This window comes from Clytia hemisphaerica, unplaced genomic scaffold (genome assembly GCF_902728285.1).
Source record: "Clytia hemisphaerica strain Z4C2 unplaced genomic scaffold, Clytia hemisphaerica genome assembly, whole genome shotgun sequence".
Lineage (NCBI taxonomy): Eukaryota > Metazoa > Cnidaria > Hydrozoa > Leptothecata > Clytiidae > Clytia > Clytia hemisphaerica.
This window is the reverse complement of record NW_027104602.1, coordinates 755,058-776,774: the sequence shown is the minus strand read 5'-3', so window position 1 is coordinate 776,774 and position 21,717 is coordinate 755,058. Positions and strand designations below refer to the sequence as shown.

General features: G+C 33.8%; 3 protein-coding genes across 7 annotated transcripts; 1 reads left to right on the top strand and 2 right to left on the bottom strand.

The window, feature by feature from the left end:
• The first annotated feature begins 78 nt into the window (after positions 1-78).
• On the top strand, positions 79-7,408 carry LOC136824169 (uncharacterized). 2 transcript variants are annotated; one of them, XM_067080342.1, is made up of 14 exons: positions 79-251; positions 1,132-1,243; positions 1,822-1,977; positions 2,628-2,714; positions 2,933-3,016; positions 3,233-3,288; positions 4,260-4,328; positions 4,596-4,664; positions 4,930-4,998; positions 5,421-5,489; positions 5,661-5,732; positions 5,915-5,992; positions 6,606-6,789; positions 7,208-7,408. In XM_067080342.1, exons 2-14 carry the CDS (start codon positions 1,135-1,137, stop codon positions 7,360-7,362), a joined length of 1,257 nt encoding a protein of 418 aa, XP_066936443.1. In that variant the 5' UTR covers positions 79-251; positions 1,132-1,134; the 3' UTR covers positions 7,363-7,408. The 2 variants fall into 2 exon arrangements, with proteins under 2 accessions (XP_066936443.1, XP_066936445.1); XM_067080344.1 differs by lacking the exon at positions 79-251 and having other exon boundaries at positions 1,117-1,243.
• A 1,856-nt stretch (positions 7,409-9,264) lies between these two features.
• On the bottom strand, positions 9,265-14,906 carry LOC136824163 (cuticle collagen 1-like). Of its 4 annotated transcripts, none has more exons than XM_067080333.1 (3): positions 14,825-14,906; positions 13,239-13,302; positions 9,265-9,731 (listed from the first exon to the last, which is right to left on the bottom strand). In XM_067080333.1, exons 2-3 carry the CDS (start codon positions 13,300-13,302, stop codon positions 9,355-9,357), a joined length of 441 nt encoding a protein of 146 aa, XP_066936434.1. In that variant the 5' UTR covers positions 14,825-14,906; the 3' UTR covers positions 9,265-9,354. The 4 variants fall into 4 exon arrangements, with proteins under 4 accessions (XP_066936434.1, XP_066936437.1, XP_066936432.1 ...); XM_067080336.1 differs by lacking the exon at positions 14,825-14,906 and adding an exon at positions 13,550-13,634; XM_067080331.1 differs by lacking the exon at positions 9,265-9,731 and adding an exon at positions 10,813-11,504.
• A 1,672-nt stretch (positions 14,907-16,578) lies between these two features.
• Positions 16,579-17,379, bottom strand: LOC136824160 (ras-like GTP-binding protein rhoA). Its single transcript, XM_067080329.1, has one exon. It carries the CDS (start codon positions 17,303-17,305, stop codon positions 16,640-16,642), a length of 666 nt encoding a protein of 221 aa, XP_066936430.1. The 5' UTR covers positions 17,306-17,379; the 3' UTR covers positions 16,579-16,639.
• Between the last annotated feature and the right edge of the window lie 4,338 nt (positions 17,380-21,717).

Below are 21,717 nucleotides of genomic sequence, written 5' to 3'. Positions count from 1 at the left end.
TATACCAGGTTTTAGAATATCGGTTATTTCTTTCGGGAACTATTTCCGATTTTGAAATTAGGTCTTCAAGATCGGGAAATATTTACGAAGTGAAGATGGGCCGTTATTTGAAAAGTGGATTGAGAACGAGTTCAGAGTTCATATGAAAAAGTGCGGGAATCGCGGGAATCTTTCTTTTTACACAATCTACACATTCGCGTGACCACTGGTCCTGTAATTTGGAAAAAACAACAAGAAAGTCGATCACAAAGGTATGTATCTATATGGCCTAAGTTAAGAAGACTTATTTTTCATGTTTATGGACGACAATTATATTTGTCACTTATTTTCGTCTTCTTTTCAGTAGTCAAGGATTATTCTACTTACTCGTCTAAACATAAGTTCTCTTTTATAAGGAGATATCATTTATACTTACTTATATTCCCCAGTCCAGACGTAGTTAATTGAACAGTATTTTTAAGCAAAATTTGTCGAATAATCAGACTTTGTCATACGATTAATAAGAGTTTTTATAAGTATAATACTAGTCCCAGCTTTATCCCACTTTTAGTTAACCTTCCTATACCTTTTGTCCTTCAGAGAAACCAAAATCATTAGCCTTAATCCTTTGCTTCCTGCTCCTGTAGTAGCCAGTAGTGTGACCACCTGTGTTATTCATTTTAATTCTCCCTCGTGGTTTTTCAATTAGAGATACCACTTTTTTTGCCACCATCTTGAATTTATGTCACTTTGGCTTTCTCTAGTCCAATAAGACACGAACGAACGAGTCACGTGAGTCAAATCGCACATGTCTTATTGGACTAGAGAAAGTGAAAGTGGAATCACACGATCTACTGTACAGTAATTGGTTGAAAAAAATTCTGTGTGAACTTTTTTCAAGATTGCGGCAAGAAAAGTACGTCTTTTTGCTTTGCTTTTTTTACTTAGAGTTTGGACAGCTTAAACCGTTGCATTCTAAAAAATATTTGATGTGGTAAAATTTCATTATTAATCATTATTTGTTTCCCCGGTTCGATTTGCATGTTTTGGTATTCTCTTATCTAGGGTGTAATCTTCAACTGTCCTTTGCACTTATTGTGTATTCGTTTGTAATTTTAAAGGTGAGTCTCATGAGTACATTTCCTGGTTTAGAAAATGGGTAAATCAAAGACATCAAATAAAACATCTACCCCGGTTGAATCCAACAATACCAGAACAAGACCACTGAGAGAAAAGAAACAAGTGAGGCCCAATTGTCCAAATGGTAATTTTTTCTATTCATGATTAATTTTTTTTCAAAGTGTATTTGACCATTTCACGTTAAGTACTTTCCTACTATATGTAGCACTGGAAAATCAGGAATATGCACATTTTTTTTAAGAAACACTTAAATTAAGAATAAACATGAGGCTCAGAATGCCTAAAAGTTAAGAAACCTCAAAGAAACATGCTGAGGTTCATAATGAGAAAATAATTTTTTAATTCTGTTATTTAAGAGCCTTCCAAACAAAATGTTTTTTTTGGCCCATGAAAATAAAATTATATACAAGTTCATAAAACGTTTCTTTGTTTGTAAATAAACACTACCGTATGTCAAAAAGTTAAAAGAAACATCTAAGAAAAATTTAAGGCTCAGGCTGATTTCTTAAGAAACATTGAGGCTGTTTGGTAAAACTAGTTTCTTAAAAAAAAACAAATGTGTATATACATTTGAATTAGTTGAAATGAAGAGTAATTATTGTTTATTGTTTTACTACCCCTGTTGATTTGTAATTTTTTTGTCAAAATTAAAAAATTTTTGCCGTCAGTTTTGTCAAAACTACTTATCTTTATCTTTTCTAGATTTTCGGGTTCTAGTGAGATACCTCGAGCATCCAAACTACGCTATATTATCACCATCCATATCCAAAAATCTCTATGGGAATTGGTTTGAGGTTGGGGACAAACTAACATTGAAAATTGATGGGGATAGTAATGGTGTCAAGATTATATATATGGGTAATTTATGTTTTGTTACCTTTAGTACCTTAAGGGGATTAATTTCCGCGGGACTTTTTTTCGCAAAGATGGGAATTCTAAATTTTTGCGAGGATAAAATTTTGTGAATTAGCCCCTTTTTAACCGAATTTCTTTCATTTTCCTAAGGGTTCAGGCAAAAATCATGATTTTAAATTTTTCACGAGGATTATATTTTGCAAATTTGGCGAATCCAAAGGTTTTCGAAATTTTCGTAAGGATTAATTTTCTTGAATTTCGGAAAAACTTGCGAAATTCGTGAAATATAATCCCCGCAAAAATTAAACCCCTTAAGGTATATAATTCAAGCCAGCTTAAATGTACACAAAATTGATCAAACATGGTTGCCTTTTACGCAAAAAAGATTTTTTTTATTTTCATTGAGAATTTGTGTGTGTCCCACTAGAATTAAAAAAAAAATTAAAGTTTTGCACAATTCAAGGAATATCCCCCTTATCTAAGAAGACCCCCCTTACAAAATTCATATTTTTACTTACTATTTTCATACATCATTGCTTTTTTGGTTCATCAAAACCCTAGCCCACCCTAAGTGTTGAGGGACTTATCAACTAAGAGTTAGCCATGGGTTAGTCATTGTTTGGACTACTTTTTCAATTGAAATATTTTTTCAGGAACTTTAGCAAGGTGTGAAGAGGAAGAAAATAAGTTGGAATCAGCAATAAGAAAAGAAAATGATGAATCCACTTATCATCCATCAGGTATTCTCCTCAATTAATAAGAATTTTGGCCCTTTTCGTGTAGTAAAAGTAAATGTCTTTGAAAATTCTTAACAGGGCGATTCTTGAAAGTTTATGCTTGCAAAAAATTCTTTAATTGAAAATCTATAAAACCTCGAAATGGTTAAAAAGATCCAATTTTTAGCATATTAGATCTAATGAAACAATGAGAATTTTGACTTCTTGTTGTTTTCTTTCAGTTGCGAGTTCTAGCGAAGATAGTTATGTCGCTGATGATGGTGCAGAAGAGAACTCACCAATAGAAGAAACAGAAGAAAGAGCAGGTACTATTTCATGTCTTTTTTGCTTGTCCCTTGTTTAATAGTCTTTGTTTGATCAAGTTTACAGTGAGCATAAAAGGGGATAAATTATTCTGTTATGTGGGAAATTGACTCAGCAACAAATTACTAATGTTGCAAAAAGGAAATTGTAAATGAAATCTATAAAATGTTGTGCTCCCTTAATATCTATTTAACATAAGTATACTGAATTCATCTTAGCATTTGCCAATGAGTTATCTTCAGCAGCTGCAGCTCCGTCAGCCAGGAGAAGAATTGTGAGTTAAATTTGACAGTCATCAGTTTGTAATCAAAATTACTCATAAGGTAGAAAAGTTAACATTAGGAAAAGTTTAAAAATGTATGTTTGAAATGTTAAAATTTATACCCTTAAGGTAATGCTTGAGTTCAGAGTATGGTCTGCTAAATTTTAATATAGGCTACAATTAGACTATTTACAGCAAAATAAAGGGCCTTCTCTTTGACAGCTGAAAATATTCTTAGAAATTAATAAATGGGGGTTCTAATAACATCCGGGGGGAGTTGGAATATTTTGAAAAATTAACAACCAGGGGGGTTTAACCCCTGTATTTTGAGAAAAAAGTTAGATGTTTAGTGTTGTTTACAGTGTCCCACTTTAGGTTTCATTAGTCTACATAGTGCTACATAATATACAGCTCCAGGCTTTTTGGCCTTACCCTTGGTCTATAGGCACTGCTATATATAGAGAATTTAAATGAAAGAATATTTAAAACACAGCTGATTGCCTTAGGTTTCGAAACTCTCTATTCTTTCATTAAAACCTTAGTGCACATGCAATGTATCTGGAGAATTTTAATAGTCAGAACAAGAGCAGTGCTCATATCCCGAAGAGTAGGAGTTTTATGCTCGAATCGAAGGAAGATATGACGTAGCCTAAGGTTTCGTATCTTCTGATAGATTTTGAACTTTGAGCTGAAATTTTTATGTGCCCTTCTCAAAAATTAATCCCCTATGGTGTAAACTCAACACTTTTGAAGCAGTAGAAAAGCCAATTTTTTTCAATTTCAATTTCCATTTAGAACTTTTATAAAAATCTTACAGCATTAACTTATCCCACTCAGAATTATCTTTGTTTACTTACTTATTTACTTTTGATTTATATCATTTTTCATTCAATAGCAATGAACCAAAATATGCGGACTGTCATTCTTTTGAGAAAGACTTAATAAATATCATTAAGATTTTAAGGTCTTCTTTATGTGTTTAGGATAGAGATAACAATCGAAATCCAAATAATGTTGAACGGGCTGCTGCCAACATTCACCAAGCTAGAATGGTAAGTAAGCCTATTGCCAATGGAATCTTCCAAATAGTAAGGATTGAAGGCCCTTCTTTTAACTGTTTCTTTAATATTTATCTTTATCTATTGTATTATTTAACTGCTACTGATCGCACTCAGAATTTTCTTTGTTTACTTATTTACTTTTGATTTATATATCATTTTTCATTCAAAAGCAATGAACCAAAATATGCGGACTGTCATTCTTTTGAGAAAGACTTAATAAATATCATTAAGATTTTAAGGTCTTCTTTATGTGTTTAGGAGAGAGATAACAATCGGAATCCAAATAATGTTGAACGGGCTGCTGCCAACATTCACCAAGCTAGAATGGTAAGTAAGCCTATTGCCAATGGAATCTTCCAAATAGTAAGGATTGAAGGCCCTTCTTTTAACTGTTTCTTTAATTTATCTTTATCTATTGTATTATTTAACTGCTACTGATCGCACTCAGAATTTTCTTTGTTTACTTATTTACTTTTGATTTATATATCATTTTTCATTCAAAAGCAATGAACCAAAATATGCGGACTGTCATTCTTTTGAGAAAGACTTAATAAATATCATTAAGATTTTAAGGTCTTCTTTATGTGTTTAGGAGAGAGATAACAATCGAAATCCAAATAATGTTGAACGGGCTGCTGCCAACATTCACCAAGCTAGAATGGTAAGTAAGCCTATTGCCAATGGAATCTTCCAAATAGTAAGGATTGAAGGCCCTTCTTTTAACTGTTTCTTTAATATTTATCTTTATCTATTGTATTATTTAACTGATACTGATGATGGTACTTGGATAAGGCCGGATCGTCTAAGAAGAAATTTTAGTTTTTACAAAAAGCACAAAATCAAGATTCTGGTGGGATCAACCTATATGAATTTTATCTATTATATACAATTATTATTTGCCTTTGAAGCCTTGATTGCTATATTTGCATTCCTCGATATCTCAACTTAAAAAAACTTTTCTCGTGTTTTTTTGCTGACTAACTAACTTTTGATATGAATGAGATGTTGGCAACTCGAAGAGAAATTTGTGAGCTTCTAATAAATATCATTGAGATGGTAAAGGTCTTCTTTATATGTGTTTAGGAGGGGCATGAAAATCGAAATTCAAATGTTGTTGATGGGGCTGCTGCTAACATTCACCAAGTCAGAACGGTAAGGAAGCCTAATCGAATGGCTGTACTATTTGTTTCATCACGATGAATGCCCTTCATTATCTGTTATCTATTGCAGTATTTATTCAGCTGTGAGACCTTGATTGCTTTATTTTTTGCATACCACAATATTTCTACTTAACCTTTCCCACTTTTTTGTGACTTTTTTCAGAACGAACTGCTGAATGAGATGTTGGCAACTCAAAGGCGAACCAACATTCTCCTGGGCCAATTGATTGTAAAGGTATTTTTTTTTCAATTTCTCAAAACAACTAGACAACTTTTTTACGCGATTTAACACAACTACAAGCACATCCACGCGTTTCTAACTTGAACCTAGATAAATTTATAACATGCATTATTTGTCTGTTTTTTTTTGTAAATTTCGCGGCAAGATAGAACATTGGTGTCACCATTCTTTTTTAGGTTTCAGAGCAACCATTACCTAATGCAAACCCGAACCTAAATCAAACACAAACGGCTCTTTTAGATGAAAATGACTTTGTAAGTATCATTTCAACTTCTTTGTTTTTAACTTCATATCAACTGAGTTTTGAATACTTAAAGGAAAACTTTCTGGATTAAGTTCCCGTCAAATTTTGTTTTCATCAGAAGAAGAAACTGTTAAAATTCTAAAGCTCTGAGACAAACTGACTTGATAATTTTGAAAAAACTCTTGAGAAGGAAAGAATGACTTAATTTGTTTTGAGTGGGAGAAAATTATAATTGTAAAATTGACATTTTTTTTAGTTTGAATAATTTTTTGAGAGAGACAATTGTATCCTTTATCCTATCCTTTATTTACTCTCTGTTTACTTTATTTACTCTCTATTTACTTTATGTATTTTAACCATTGTTATTCTAAACCAAATTACCGAATTACGAAATCAAAAACAAACACTTTTTTCGAACATGTATATAATTTTTTCATTCACAACAGCAACGCAATTTTAATATACAACTTTTAGCTTACACAAAGGTTTTTAGATAACTAAAATGTTCCTTTTCGTTGCTTTCATTACTTTTTGCTTTATTTCCAATGCCTGAGTGTCGCCGTGCTAGATTACATTTAAGTACTGTAGTACGGTTGTCTAAAGCAATAAAATTGTATTTTTAGGTTCTGGCAGATGGCTCCAACTTGTTAGATGTGGCGAGACATAATACTCCTACAATATATGCCATTGCCTTGGCTAAGGCGATGTTTACGACGGAAGAACTTGAAAATGGCATGGTCTCGCCTAAAGCAGGCAAAAGGAAATCGAGGACTGCATTAGATCCTAATCAAGTCAAGAAAATAAAGCGTAAATTGAATTATTTCATCCACCATGGGTTGACAAATACGATTTAACTTATTTTCAAGGTTTTTTGCTGTTTTATACAAATAAGTCATGTTAAGCCTGGGAGCTCCTCAAAAAGTTATGCCTTGTTTTAGTTTTTTTTGCCATAACTTTCAACTTTCAACTAGTTGTGATATAAAAAAATTTAAACTTTGTTTCAAAAAATTGGCAGTCTGCACATTTTGGTTCATTGCTCTTGAAGGGAAAAGACAAAACCAAAGGTAGTAATACATTATTGAAAAGACAATTTTGAATGGTAGAATCTAAGCTTTAAATACTTTTTTAAAGAATTCGAAAATGAAAATAAAAACTTCGAGAGCAATCAACTAAAATGTGTGGACTGTCAATGTTTTTTGAAATTCGTTCATATACTTTTTTACAGGATTGATTCAACACCAATATAAACTAGACGAACCAAAGTTCAAAAAAATTTGGCCTCATTGCCGGAGGTCTATCAACCAGGCTGGAAATGACGCCAAAAGAAGAAAAGCTGACGGTGAAGCTGACGTTGAAGATGAGATTCAAGAGAATAATTAATTTAAAATTATAATTGGTACAAAGAAATATTGTTTAATACAATCTATATTGTGATATTTTTTTTGTTGATCCATTCCTCAAAATTGGATATAAAACAACAGCTCTAATTATTATTTTCGCTAACCCATCTCGGACAAGGTGCTTAAAAACAACTACTAGTCTTCCAGAATATTCAAAACACCGAATGATTTTAAAAGAAGCTTCAAGATTTGTTAAGAATCTTTAAAGTCTCAAATATTGAATTTTCTTTCAAGATCTTTAAAGTATCTTAGCTGATCTTTAAAGATCTTCAAAGATCATTAAAGATCAATGCTGATGCAGTAAAGATTCATAAAAAGAGACTTTAAAGATTCTTTGAAAGATCTTCGAAAGTATCAGTTAAGATCTTTGAAAGATCCTATAAAGAATCATTGACGTTCATTAAAGAAACATTGAAAGTTTTTTGACCAGGGTTAAAACGCAACTGGTCGAAAAGATTTGACTTTGTCGGGGCCTATGCGCGTAATTATCAATTTACGCGTCCAGGCTAAAATCGAGTTATCTGACTTTCTATTGTGCGCATGCGTAAGAAAAAACCACATATAATTAATACCTCAAACTTATATGGTAAAATCTCAAAATGTTAAAGTAATTAATTTTTATTGGTTCGCGTATTGCGACTCTGCAACGAAAGAATATGTTGACACTGTCAACAATGCTGGGCCTATACGCCGCTTAGGCTTTCTTGTTTTGAATTTACACACCCCTGTGTCACAGACCCACTGTGACCCCTATATTTTCAGCCACACTGGAAAACTGACTTCGATTTTATCCTCATTTAATATTCAATAGAAGAAAAAAATTGCATTGCAAAACCATTCCTACTGCTTCTTTTCGCATGAGAGCAAAAGAATTTCTATCCCATTGGGATTTCGATGAAAATTTCCCCACTGTCATAAAACGTTCCATCGAGGCTGTGAGACAGGGGTGTATTTATGTGAATTAGACCTTTTGAAAAAGTCAACTATTTCAATAGGCGAGCCAATTCAATTTATTGTTTTACGGGCCAAGCTACCCAAAAAAGAGGGTCGGCCGGTCGGCAAAAAAAGATAAGGATAAAAGTAGAATTTCACATATAAAATCCCCTAAAAAGGCAACAAGAACTACTAAATCTTGACAAAATTGGGAAATAGAAAATAAAAAGACACAAAAGGTTGAATTCATGGATAAAATGAAAATTTGAATATAAAATTCTCAAACCTTTTTTTTTTGAAACCATAATTTTGAAAATTTGACAGTCTGTAAAGCAATGAAAATAAAAATGTACTACCAAAATCAATTTTATTTTTATTTCGATTTTTGGAATTTCAGGGTTTGTCGGGCCCGCAAAACAACCAATCAAATTGGTCTCGCCTTAATAAATAATTTAAAGTCTGTGAAATACTTGAAAACAGTTAAGTCCCTTAAAGCCTAATTAATATTTTTAGGGTTAAAGCTGACATTATGCAAGAAAAATCATAATAAAGTGTATTGGCTCAGAAATAATGACCGAAATTCATCTTAAAATGTCAAAATGCTTTTTGTCCTAAAATTGGATGTTCAAAAATAGTTGGAGTTTGTGTATTTAAAATTTTTAGATAAAATTTTCTGTAGAACTCAAATTAAGAAAATTTTGAATCAACCCATAAACCACAGTGTTTGAAACTTATTACAAAATTTAAATGGCATTATCATTTTATCATCGAAGAAAACAATAGCAAGATTTAATTTAGTTTGAAAATGACCGAAGATTATTCAAGCCCTTCTCTACAGCTCCAAATGAAACCTACTGTCTAAGAACCTCCTGTATTGCTAATTTTTCGAACTGTCTGACTGAGTAAAGGATAAAATTCCATCAAAAGAAGAAAAAAAAGAGACTATGTATTTATTGGATACAAAATCTATTTCATATTTTATGAAGTTGCACTTGGTTTAATAGATTTGTAGAAAAATAAAATCTCTTGTTCTTCCCATCTATTTTCTGGCTGGGCAGCAGTATTGTGGGCAAGTTGGGACACATTGCACTGGGCAAATTGGTGGGCATGGTGGTGGTGGTGGGGCTGGGGCTCCTGGTAATCCACCTGGTCCTGGTGGTCCTGGTGGTCCTGGGGGTCCTGGAGGTCCTGGTGGTCCAGCTGGTCCTGGTCCTCCTGGTTGTCCTGGACGTCCTGGGGGTCCTGGGTTTCCTGGAATGGCAACTGGTGGTGGTGGAGGTGGTGGTGGTGGTGGGGGTGGTGGTGGAGGTGGGGGTGGTGGAGGTGGAGGTGGGGCACAGCATACTGGTGCGCAAACTGGAGCGCATGCGGCTGGGCATGGTGCAGCACAGGCTGTTGGACTTCTCTTAAAGACATCTAGAAATATAAGAAGGGGAATTATTAAAATTTCTCGTTTTTGAGAAGTTTTATGTATGCATCTAACTTTACCAAAATATAAGTCTAAACTTTTAATCTATAATACTCTCTTACTAAGTAAGTTTCAGGAGGAGCATTAAAGTGTATTCAGTCAGTCATGTCGAAAAATTAAGTAAAATTAATATGGATTAGAAAGGTTAGTGACTATAAATGTGTAAAGAATTGGAGATGTTAAAGACATGTCTATGTATAAATTATATTTCATTCACGAAATATTATTAAAGAAAATGTAAAACATATTGTGTACAATGAATAGTAAAACGATTTGAATGTGGCGTTCTTCAGCTTTACTTTCTTCTGGCTGGACAACAGTATTGTGGGCAAGATGGGTACACATTGGGTAACGCAAACTTGTGGGCATGGTGGTGGTGGTGGGGCTGGGGCTCCTGGTAATCCACCTGGTCCTGGTGGTCCTGGTGGCCCTGGGGGTCCTGGAGGTCCTGGTGGTCCAGCTGGTCCTGGTCCTCCTGGTTGTCCTGGACGTCCTGGGGGTCCTGGGTTTCCTGGATTGGTGGGGGTTGGTGGTGGGGTGGGGGTGGTGGAGGTGGTGGAGGTGGTGTTTGGTGGTGGGGGTGGTGGAGGAGGTGGTGGGTGGAGGAGGTGGTGGTGGAGGTGGTGGTGGAGGGTGGTGGCGGAGGGTGGAGGTGTTGGGGGGGTGGTGGTGGGGTGGTGGTGGGAGGAGGAGGTGGTGGAGGTGGGGGTGGGGTGAGGTGGTGTGGAGGTGGGTGGGTGGCCGGTGCGGCGGGGTGAGGTGGAGGTGGTGGTGGTGGTGGTGGTGTGGTGGCGCACAACAGATAGGCAAACAAGCTGGAGCGCAAGCGGCTGGGCATTCCCCGGCACAAGCCTGTGGACTTCTCCTCCTTAATGGTTCTACAAAATAAAAGCAAGTTATTTGATAACTAGCCTATCTACAAGATGCAGTATCTGTAATCTCACAAAAGAAATAATTCTCTCTGAGTTAGTAGAGTCAGTCAACTTCAGTGAATTTTAGAAGGAAAAGTAGAAACGTTATTTGATAGCGTCAAGTAAAAAAATTTATTATTATCTATATGATATACAAAATGATCTGCTTTATGTAAAAAGTGTTTTATAAAAATACTATGTCTCCGTCAGCTGTCCAATGTTATTCTTGTCTGTCAAAACCGTCATTTGTCTGATTTACTTTCGTTTTGATGGGCAACAGTTAATTGGGCAGTATGCTGGGCAGGATTTTGGGCAAGCTGGTGGACAGGCAGGTGGGCCGTTAGGTCCTGGTGGTCCCGCGGGTCCTGGAGGTCCTGGTGGGCCTGGGGGTCCTGGCATTCCTGGGGGTCCTGGCATTCCCGGTCCTCCTGGTGGACCTTCAGCTCCTGGGGCTCCAATAACTGGTGGAGGTGGTGGTGGAGGAGGTGGGGGAGGTGGTGGTGGAGGTGGAGGTGGGGAGGTGGTGGCGGGGGGTGGTGGCGGTGGAGGTGGGGAGGTGGTGGAGGTGGCGGTGGAGGAGGAGGTGGTGGAGGTGGTGGAGGTGGGGTGGGTGGTTGGTGGCGTGGTGGGGGGTTGGTGGGTGGGTGGTGGGTGTGGTGGGGGAGGCGCGGTGGGGCGGGGTGGTGGTGGAGGCGGTGGTGGTGGTGGAGGGTGGAGGGGTGTCTGGTGCGCAGACTGGTAAACAGGCAGGTGCACACGCAGCAGGACAGTCTCCTCCGCATGCTTGTGGAGTCCTCCTTTTTCCACCTTCTACAAAAGATTGTAAAAGAAGGTTTTGTACAAAAAATTGTCGTTTTTGGTTAAGGAAACTTTGCTGTTATTTTCTAATCTCTTTATACTTTTGATTTTATGTTTTGGAAAGAGGAGGACTACACATTTTGTGTTCTAATGAATGAGGACCCTTTATGAAGAGACATAGTATATTTATGACATGGTTTACACCTTGTATCAAAGTTATATGATTTTTCTAAATTGGCGTTCGAGAAAATAAAAAAAAATACTTTTCCCTCTAAAATGGCCCTGATTCATTATGCTCCTCGTTCGCCAAAACTAAAACTTTTTTAAACTTTTATCCATAGATTTGTAAAGCCTGAAGGGCTAGATGTTGTGCTTCAAGCCATCGCAGGCAAAAAAAAATGAATATCGCAAAAAATGTTGTTGCTATTGTTTTCGAAAACCCTTGAAGCTTCTGATTGATCAAGCGCTTAAATATGATTGTAATATCACATGACCTAGGTAGGATGTCCTACCTAACCACAGCGCACTTTTCAGTCAAAGCACGACATCTACATCTAGCACTCCGGGCTTTATAAATCTATCCTTTTATCCTGATTCTTTAACAAGCAATGTTCACGTTTCAAATACGAATGGATTTACAAAAAAAAGAATTGAGGATGATAATTTGAATGCAGTTTGTAACTAACATTGCTTGATAAAGACAAGTAATTTTAACTTTTAACCAAGTTTGCTCACAATCGCTTTGGTAATAGAAATACATTTTTATCTGCACATTGTAAAAGCTACCTCGCTTTATGATGCACCCTCTTTTATCTCGATCTTCAATTGACAAAACATTACTTTTTTGAATTACGGAAAATTTCGAATTACGGGAATCATAGAAATAATTGAATTAAAGAAGTTCGAACTAGAGAATTTTCCCTTTTCTTTAGTTGCAAAACTTTTAAAGATTAAGTTCTCAAATTATATTGGCGCAAAATATAATACTTAGTGGCATATGAGCAAACTTTGATTAAGGATTAGAAAACTTTCCTACACTAAAGTAAACAAATTGCATAACTTGCTTATAAATGCATATTATCTGAGTAAGCAACATTTTATCGGCAAATATTTTTTCGCAGCTTTTAGGCAATAAAATAGTTTGATACATTTTTAATCAAAGTTTAGGATAAACCACTCATCGTGCTTTTAAGTTTACGTTCTTACCAAAATGGTAGCGATAATTTCAATTTGCATTACTAGCGTGCTTCAAGAAACCAACAAATTTTAAAAGCCAGAAAGTCTTCCAGAGTACATCATTCCAAAATTATTAGCCGATAAATGCTGCTAACTTAATTCAAAAATATGTACTGAAGTCACTATTATTTAAAGTAATTTTATAATTTTTTATATATTGAAAACGAATGAGAAATGTTGTCGTGATATGTACATATTTTTGAATTAAAAGACTACGAGTTGAATAAATTTAAAATGAAACAGTCACTATCAGAAAATTTAATATATCTTAATTTCAGACAAAGAAAAATACGATTTCGAGTTTTAAAAACTCAAAAGTTTTTCTGAAGAAACTAAAGGCATCATATTCATTGTCAAAATATAATTTACGTTCGATATTATTTGATTTGATTCAATTCGATTTGAATTTTGTATTTCAAAAACTGAATTTTCTAATAATGATTGCTTCATAATTAAAAACTAAAGAAAATGAAAAAGAAGAATGAAAAATAATAATGAATATTAACTTACCATGAACTGATTTGGCATTGGCAATTGCTGCCAAGAGCAATACGATAGCGATACAAGATCTCATCTAGAAGAAAAAGAAAACATTCAATGGTATTATAAGAAAATTCGAATGTTCAAAATAAAATAAAACATCAAGACCAAACTTTGATTAGTTTATCTATAATAACTAATCACATTCCATAATCCTATACGAAGATTCAATTTGCATTGTATTAACTATTGATATATCTTTCATTGCTATTATATTAAGATAATTTAAATTACTTTATTAATTTCTAAGTTTTGTTTTGAATATATAATTATTATCTTACCGCTGCAGATATTTTTTCAGACCCTATACTTTGGATAGGCTGAAGTTGATTTTTGAAAAATTAAATTGTAAAAGATTCGAATCAGTGCAGCGTTCGAGAAAAAAATTATACGGTTCATTAACTTTTGTTTATTGTTTCGGTTGAATACACTTTATGATCTTTTGTTCAATTCATTTACTCATATTCAGCATTGTGTAAAATTATTGAAGTGTGAAAATCTGTTTATTGTTTCTATTGTTTTTGTAAACAATGGTTTAATTTTTTTTAGTCAATGTTCGAATGTTTGATTTTCTTTGTTTGTCAAAATGTTATGCAATTTTCGAAGAAAATATTTTTAACGGATTTTTAATATTTCTGGATGAATTTTAAACAGGTTATGAAATTTTCAGATCTTTTTTCTATCGCTTTTCAAATTTGTCAAAAGTGCAAAATGCTTTCAGTATTTTACTTTAAAAGCAATAATTGTTTAAAACGCCAAAGATAAATCAATTATATCAAGTTTAATTTTTTTAAATTCAATGAGCAAGAAATTATTCAAAATCCTTGGGCGATTTTAAACACTGAAGTGATTAACATTGATGACTTCATAAGGAAAAATACACATATCTTATTTTAAAAATAAAAATAAAATAAAAAAGATTTTTAAGGTTTTTTAGGTTAGAGATTTCTTTATATTCCTTTTTTTTCAGAATTACTTTTTTTATTGAATTTTTTTAATCAAATTTTGCCAAATACTTGATAAAAATATGAAACTGGATGGAAAAGAATTTTACGAGAGTTTTCATTTTTTTCATATAATATTTTTGATTCGTAACAAAGAAAAAGTTTTCTTCAAGATTCGCGAGAAGTTTTAAAAATTCTTTTGGTACAATCTCATCAACAATCAACAATCATAAAAAATTGCTGGAAAAATCACTATTTTTTTCAAATTTATAGTCACTGTCTGTGAAGACCTAGAAGCAGAAAAACTTAATTATATTAAGTTATCTAATTCATATTGAATTAATCAATTTTTGGAAAAGACTTTTCTAAATATAGACTTAAAGACCTTAAAGGATCTGTTGCTACTTAATTGCAAAAGAATTGATAGTAATTTTGAATATTGAAATACTATTTGCAATCATAGCATAATAATGTAATTGGCAAAATTAAAATTGAAAAAAAGAGCGATTAAGGAAAGAAATGAAATTATTAAAAGAAGAAAATACAAAAATAGGCTGAAATGATTATGAGAAAAATACAAAAAAACAAAGAAAAATAAGAACAAATTTTTACCTTGGAGTATGTCTGTAATCCAACGAGATCTTTGAACAACTGAAGAAGCTGATCAAACTATATTCTGAAACAGAGCTGCCAGCAAAATGCCTCATTAATTATTCATTAAACTGATAAACAAACTAAATGACCATAGCTGGCCTCAATAATGAACATCAAATGCTCCATTGCACTTCCTTTATTCTCATGGGAGTTTAAACAATAGCACATTTTGAGCATTGTATTGTTTTCGTGTTTCGAATTCGAACTAAAGCTTTTGTTCTCCAATCATGCATACAGACATGTCTGAATCTTCTTCCTTCTTCATCCATTTTCGTTTCTTGATTATTCTTTTTTTACTAATTCAGAAAGTGTGTTGATTTGCATCAATTACAAACTGAAAGAAAGAAAAATCTGATTAGAATTACATAACAAAAAGAGTATTCAAAAAATGAATTGAAAAACATTTGTTTGAACGTTCGAATTATGTTTATTTTCAAAACTATTCATTACTTCAATCTGTGACCTTACTTTATTCTAAGATCTGTAATAATAGCAGCGTTTGTAATTTCAATTACTTCTAGGGCTAATACCTCAATAATTAATGAAAATTGATAAGATCATGTCTCTCCATCCTTTTTGTTAAGATGGTGTTGAATGCACAAATAAAAACACCCCTGTCTTAGTGACCCAGTGAAGTTTTGAAATCCCGGTGAGGCTATGAAAAAAGTAAAATTTCAGCAGCTTAAAACTTGAGATCTCAAAACTCACTTGGGGCTTGAAATAAGGCCCTTTGGCTATTATTTTCACCAGCTTATCCATCGGGGGAGATCTGACCCGAGGGGTGTATGATACATAATTTTCTTGATTAACTGTGGACAAAATGTATTACATGCTTGCTTATATATCCGCTTACCTTTTTTTATTCATAAAAACAATTTTATAAGAACACCAGCCTCAGATATAGGCCCTCACAACAAATAGCTCTATTGCTTGATTGGAACAATAGCAATTTAAGAGCAATCTCAGGCTTAGACGAAATTTACTGGTTCTTATAAGAAGAAGTGTACCCCTGTATCACAGACGCCGTGGGACCCCACTGAAAAAATGTGAAAAATCGTCCATTTCGAGACTGCACTGGAACTCTCATTCCAACTAGAAAAGACGTTTGTAAATTTCTAAATCTATATTGGATTTTTGTAGCGGTATAATAAATTTTTAAATCAGCATCCATTAGAAAACAGTTCTTCATTTTATCCCCACTGGCTTAAAAAAATCTCACCGGGTCACTGAGACAGGAGTGCATTTCTTTAGAATCATTTTAATCGTGTAACATTTGCCTAATCAGATACAGCTTAAAAAACAAGCCCAATTTCAGTCTTTACTAAATCTTTGTTCGCTGAAAACGATCGCAAAATATTTTAAAAGTATTTCCGCCATGGTCAGGATGGTTCTTAACTTAGAAGTTAAGCCTGAACAAAAAAAATCACCTCAGTAAATTTCTTAATTCAATCAATACACCAGTACAGTGAGACAGGGGTGTCTAGTACGGCCCCCCTAGTACTTTTGTTCATTCTCAACCATAACTCAATGAAATGTTACGGACACAAAGAGAAAGGTTTATTGATTTGTAATCTTTTCAGTATCTTTTAAATACCGGATTGAAATAAATATTTACTCTATGTACAATATTACAAAAATATTTACAAATCCCAGTATTGCAAAATATAGTATATTTTAAAAATTTGAAAAGGAAAATTTTCGTAAAAGTGTTTTAAATATTCAGTTATATATTTACAAATTTCTATTAGTACAGTAAAATTTCAGTTCAGTTTTTCACTGAATCAGACTTTCCCTTGCCGGGTCATGAACAATTGATTTGTTAGCGTGCCGTTTAACACAGCTAAATAAAAGGTTCAAAGTAGCTGCCAAAGATGGTTTAGAGTTTATAGTTTTCGTCATTGCAGTGTCAAAGACGTGTTGTGTATTGAATCTTTGCGTGGCTGAACATTCAATATATTTCAAAGCTTTTATTTGTTTGGCGATCTTCCGGGCTTGTTCCGTAGATACAGGAAGTTGTTTGGCGCGTTTCAACGTAGACACCGTCTTAACGTCATCCCGTAGATCACATTTTGTACCGACCAAAATAAAGGGTGTTCCAGGGCAAAAGTTCTTAATCTCCGGTACCCATTTATCAACGACGTTTTTCAAAGAGTCTGGATCGGTGACGGAAAAACAAATCACAACCATATCGGTATCGGGATAAGAAAGCGGTCGCAAGCGGTCGTAAGCTTCTAATCCCGCCGTATCATGTATTGAAAATTTACATTTTGTATTTTGCAGAACAACATCCATATTATAAACTTCAAATATCGTAGGTACATAAGTCTTGTTCGGTAAATTACCATTTTGTAAAAAAGACGACAACAAGCAAGTTTTCCCACATCCAGAGTCTCCAACCAGGATAATTTTCTTCGTTAACGCAGCTTGAAGATCTTTCATTTTGTATTAGAAAATGTATTGCGAAAATGGACGAAATTTATAAGATTTAGATGTTGACTTGACTGTACAACAGATAAAACTGATTTGTAGGGAGATACCATCACTTCTCTTTTATATACTCTATCTCGTCATCTCCGTGGTTACGTTAAGTACCTTCTCTTTCCTGTCTCTTAATTGATGACTTTGTCAAAAAAGACTCTGGTATTTACATTTTTGTTATAAGAATTTGTTGAAAAAATGTTATATCATTTTTTCCCAAGTACAATCAATCAATAGTAACAAATTATTTTTTAATCGATACTGATCAATAATAATCAATTATTGATTATCAATATTTATCAATAGATAGATCACATCCACGAAGCCTTAAAAGTAATATCTGACTAATACAAACGAACAATGCTCAGTCTTCGGTTAAAACTAATATTCTTATAAGAAAAATTATTTTTAGGATCTAAACACAATTTCCTCTCTGTTTCTCCCATTGCATAAGAGACTGGGTATTAGAAAAAACATCTGACGTCACAGGTAGTCAAATTGTTGTACTATCCTGTCAAGACTTTGCTGACTGATTAATATTGCAGTGTTATTGATTTTAAACTTTCGTGAGATTTTGTTTCATTAAAATTTTTTCTTTTAGCTTTGGAAATAAAGTTGATATTGTGTTACTGACTGACTTGAATGCTTCATTATTTAAACCCGCCTTGCTTTGCAAAAGTGCCCAGCTTCGAGTGTGGCTATGTTAAAAAGTGCGTAATTCTCAGGGCCAATTTGAAGTTCGAAAAAGGCACGAGCCTGTGAAATCCTTCCCCCTTTCATTTAGATTTCCGCTAAAGTATTTGACGAAGGTTTTATATAACTTGCAAAATATCGTCTATTTTAAAAATTAGAAAGGTTTTTCTTAACAATCGACCATTAAAACCTACTCGATTTCAATTGTTAAACCAAATACTTTATATGCATGATGCGGGTATCTGAGAACAGTTATTGACTGTCATAAATTAATTACATACCAAGTCAAATGCTGTTACACATGTCTGAGAAATACTTTAAATTTAGTCGAGGTATGACGTTAAACTATAATTCAAAGAAGGGGTGCAACATATATTCAGTGTTAATACATTCTTTTCATATTGTCTTTCGATTTGAAATTTCTCAGGGTCTCATTAAATTACAGTCTTGCTGATTTAAGAGGCAGTTAGATGTCTGTAGTTTTTGTCAGTAAAAAGATTAAGGGTGGCGACTTTTTCAAAAATCTTGACATTCATCTTCCTAGAGGGATCGGCTTCAGAGAGCTACTATAAAATCCCTTAAGATTTTTACCATCCTTAGCGTGACTTTGAAGGTCCAAAAAAGCTACCCTTAAGGGTGGCACATACCCAGTACCCCCTACCCCCGGGCCTTTTTGACAATAATTTGTAAAATTTGCTCTCGGGTACCTAATAAGCGTCACCCGCTTATTAACTTTTTGGGAAAGTTCTCTCTTTTTTTCTGCTGTATTAGCCTCCAATTTTCCACCCAGGACAATTTTATTCCAACCTTTCGCTTATTAAGTTTTGAGAATTTTAAGAATCTTAATCTCCCGTTTATTAAGTAGCTGAAAGTATGTAATTATTGGGTACAGTACAAAAATAAATTTTCAGCTTTCATTTTCAAAGCCCCTTAGTAACTAAATCATTTGTAAGATTTGATTTAATTTCAAAGCTGGCGGGGTGTATTATGGTGAACCTTAACCTTAACAGCGACATTTAGAAATAAAATTAGGAGTGATGAAGTTTATTAGCGGAACTCTTTTAAGAACTTAGATTCTGATTTTGATAGGACACAAGATTTATTTTTAGTTAGCGGAACAGAGGTTTAAAAGACCCGGGATTTGTGGGTAATTAGTTTTACGTTAAAAGGATTATGGGGAAGGAAATTGATAAGATACCATCAATTTGCATGGTATTTTAAAATTGAAAAAAACCGATTTAGATTGAACTGATAAAATGATTGTGGGGGTCATTCGGTTAACTCGAGATAAAGAATTTTGATTGATTTATTTTCAGAAGTTTGATCCTATTCTACACGCTACAATCATATTACTTTAAATTTTTCGAGAAGCAGAAAAATTAAATATTTGAGATGTATTTGATACCAAGGTATTATCAAGTGTGATTTGACGATTATGACAAAAATATCTTTGGAATTTTTGAATCAGTGAAAAAGGAAAATGCCAAAGTGTGGATTAAATGAAAAAGATTTCTCAATACCTGCTCGTAAACAAATAGTTGTCTGTTTGTTTTTAAAGTATTTATAATCTTTCTGCAAATGTAGCCAGAAAAAAATTACTCATGAAATTTGGAAATTCACTGTCTAAGCGAGTAACATAAATAGATTTAGTCGGGTGCAAGAAAATACTTGTTTTTTATGTTCAAGGTCGACGGATTGAATAAACTTGACAAAGGAATTAACCAGGAAATCTACCAATGAAGAAGAGATATGCTAAACGTCCAATTTTTTATAATTTTTCTTATCCTTTAAAACAGAGGTATGTCCGATAAACTTGGTTATTTCTGGCAAAGCTACTATCAAGGCTAAAGAATTGCGATACGGCATTATACAAAACAAAAGATTTGTAGGGGTATTAGCATTTTACTACACCCCTGTTTAGAGTACCCTGTTCAGCCTCTTTTACAAGAATTTTACTGGAGCTGGGCTGACCAGATTTAACGAGAAGGTGTTATGATTGAAATGATAAACAAACATCCCTGCACCTATTCCAGTCAGTGATATCTAATACACACCTGTCTCACAGCCCCAATGAAACTTTTTCCTGCAGTGGGATAAAAAATTTGATTAAAATCTCAATGTGGATAAAAATTGTATTGTTCCAAGGTTAAAAAACCAGTGGCATTTCGAATGGGGATTAATTAAATCAAAGTCAATTTCTCAGTGGAGCTGAAATTCTAGGGTATTTTTCCCACCAGGAACGTAATATTTGCCAAGTTTTCCAGTGGGGCTGAGGCCCCAGCGGGTCTGTGACACAGGGATGTTGTAATGCAAAAAAAACATTGAACTGACGAATGCTCTAAAATGCGACAGTGAAAATAACAAAATACGAGTTCATAACAAGCGCAAATAAAAACCAACAGATGGTTTACAGCGATGATACCTAATTTGGACTATAATGAGAAGGTATTTCATCAAGCTCCGTCTTTACAATATACTTTAAGCCAAGAATAACACAATCTTGACAATATCTCTATTGCTGTTTTAGCAAGCTTGAAAAAACGATAACGATAAGAAGATCGGCTTAATCTACGAATATGGATATTTTCACAAAAAACAACCCTTTTATATATTGGAAGCCATGCAATACCTAAAGAGCCTAAAGACAAATTGATACAAGTTACAATCTGTTACATGTTACACCCCAGTCTCCCTGCCATCCCTGTCTCTATGGCTTATTGAAAAAAATGTTTTTGGCTGTGTTCTGAATGGTAGCGTGAGGATCTACCGGGTCTTTAATAAAGGGAGAATTTGAAATTACTTAGCCGTCCACTAACTGCTACTATACCTTAAATTTAATTTGATTCATATTCAACTGTCTCTGAATATTTCCTTAGTTCGAAGTGAATGGTACGTGTAGTTTTGAAAGTAAAAATTTGTCTTTACAGCCCCAGTCAGGGAAATACCTATTTACCATTTGACCTAAAATGACACAAGTTGAACAATTTCTGTTAATGATGGCAATAATGATGATGAATGACGTCTATTATTCTAGTTAAGTACAATAAAAGTACTTTCGTTTTCATTCTCAGGAAAAGATACATCATAACGTTTTATAAGATAAACCTCTCAGGAAGATACTAATAAACGTCCTACGTTTTTTTTTATAAGAACATCCAAAATTTTTTAAGCATTTGGATGCTCTTAACTTTTTGAGTTTTAAGTCTAAAAATGTTCTTAACATGTTCTTATTTTGAACATTTTGTGAATATTTTTGACCATTTTCCAAAGAAATTGAGTGTTCTTGAGTCCACAAAGCCTTAAAATGTTCTTAACTTGTTCTTAACATTTTGGCCAGAGAAGCCTTATGTTCTTATGTAAATTTGTTCTTATAAAAAATACGTGTAATTAATTCTTGTTGTTTCGACCATCTTCGAAAAAATATTTTTGGAAAAACAAAAATGAAGCTGATTAATTGTGCCTTAATTACATGATCTCATTTTTGGCTTCCAAAGCTATGGTTACTGTCGCAATTAAGATTGGGATGGTATGAGAAGCTCTGTTTTGACGTTAGGCACATTTTTCTACGGAAACCCTCGGTTAAGAAAACTGATTGATCCTCCCTAGCCTTGACGTGATCCCAACATCTTCCACTTGAGGTTGTTTTAATTGATTGTTTTTCAATTCAACTCTCGTATACT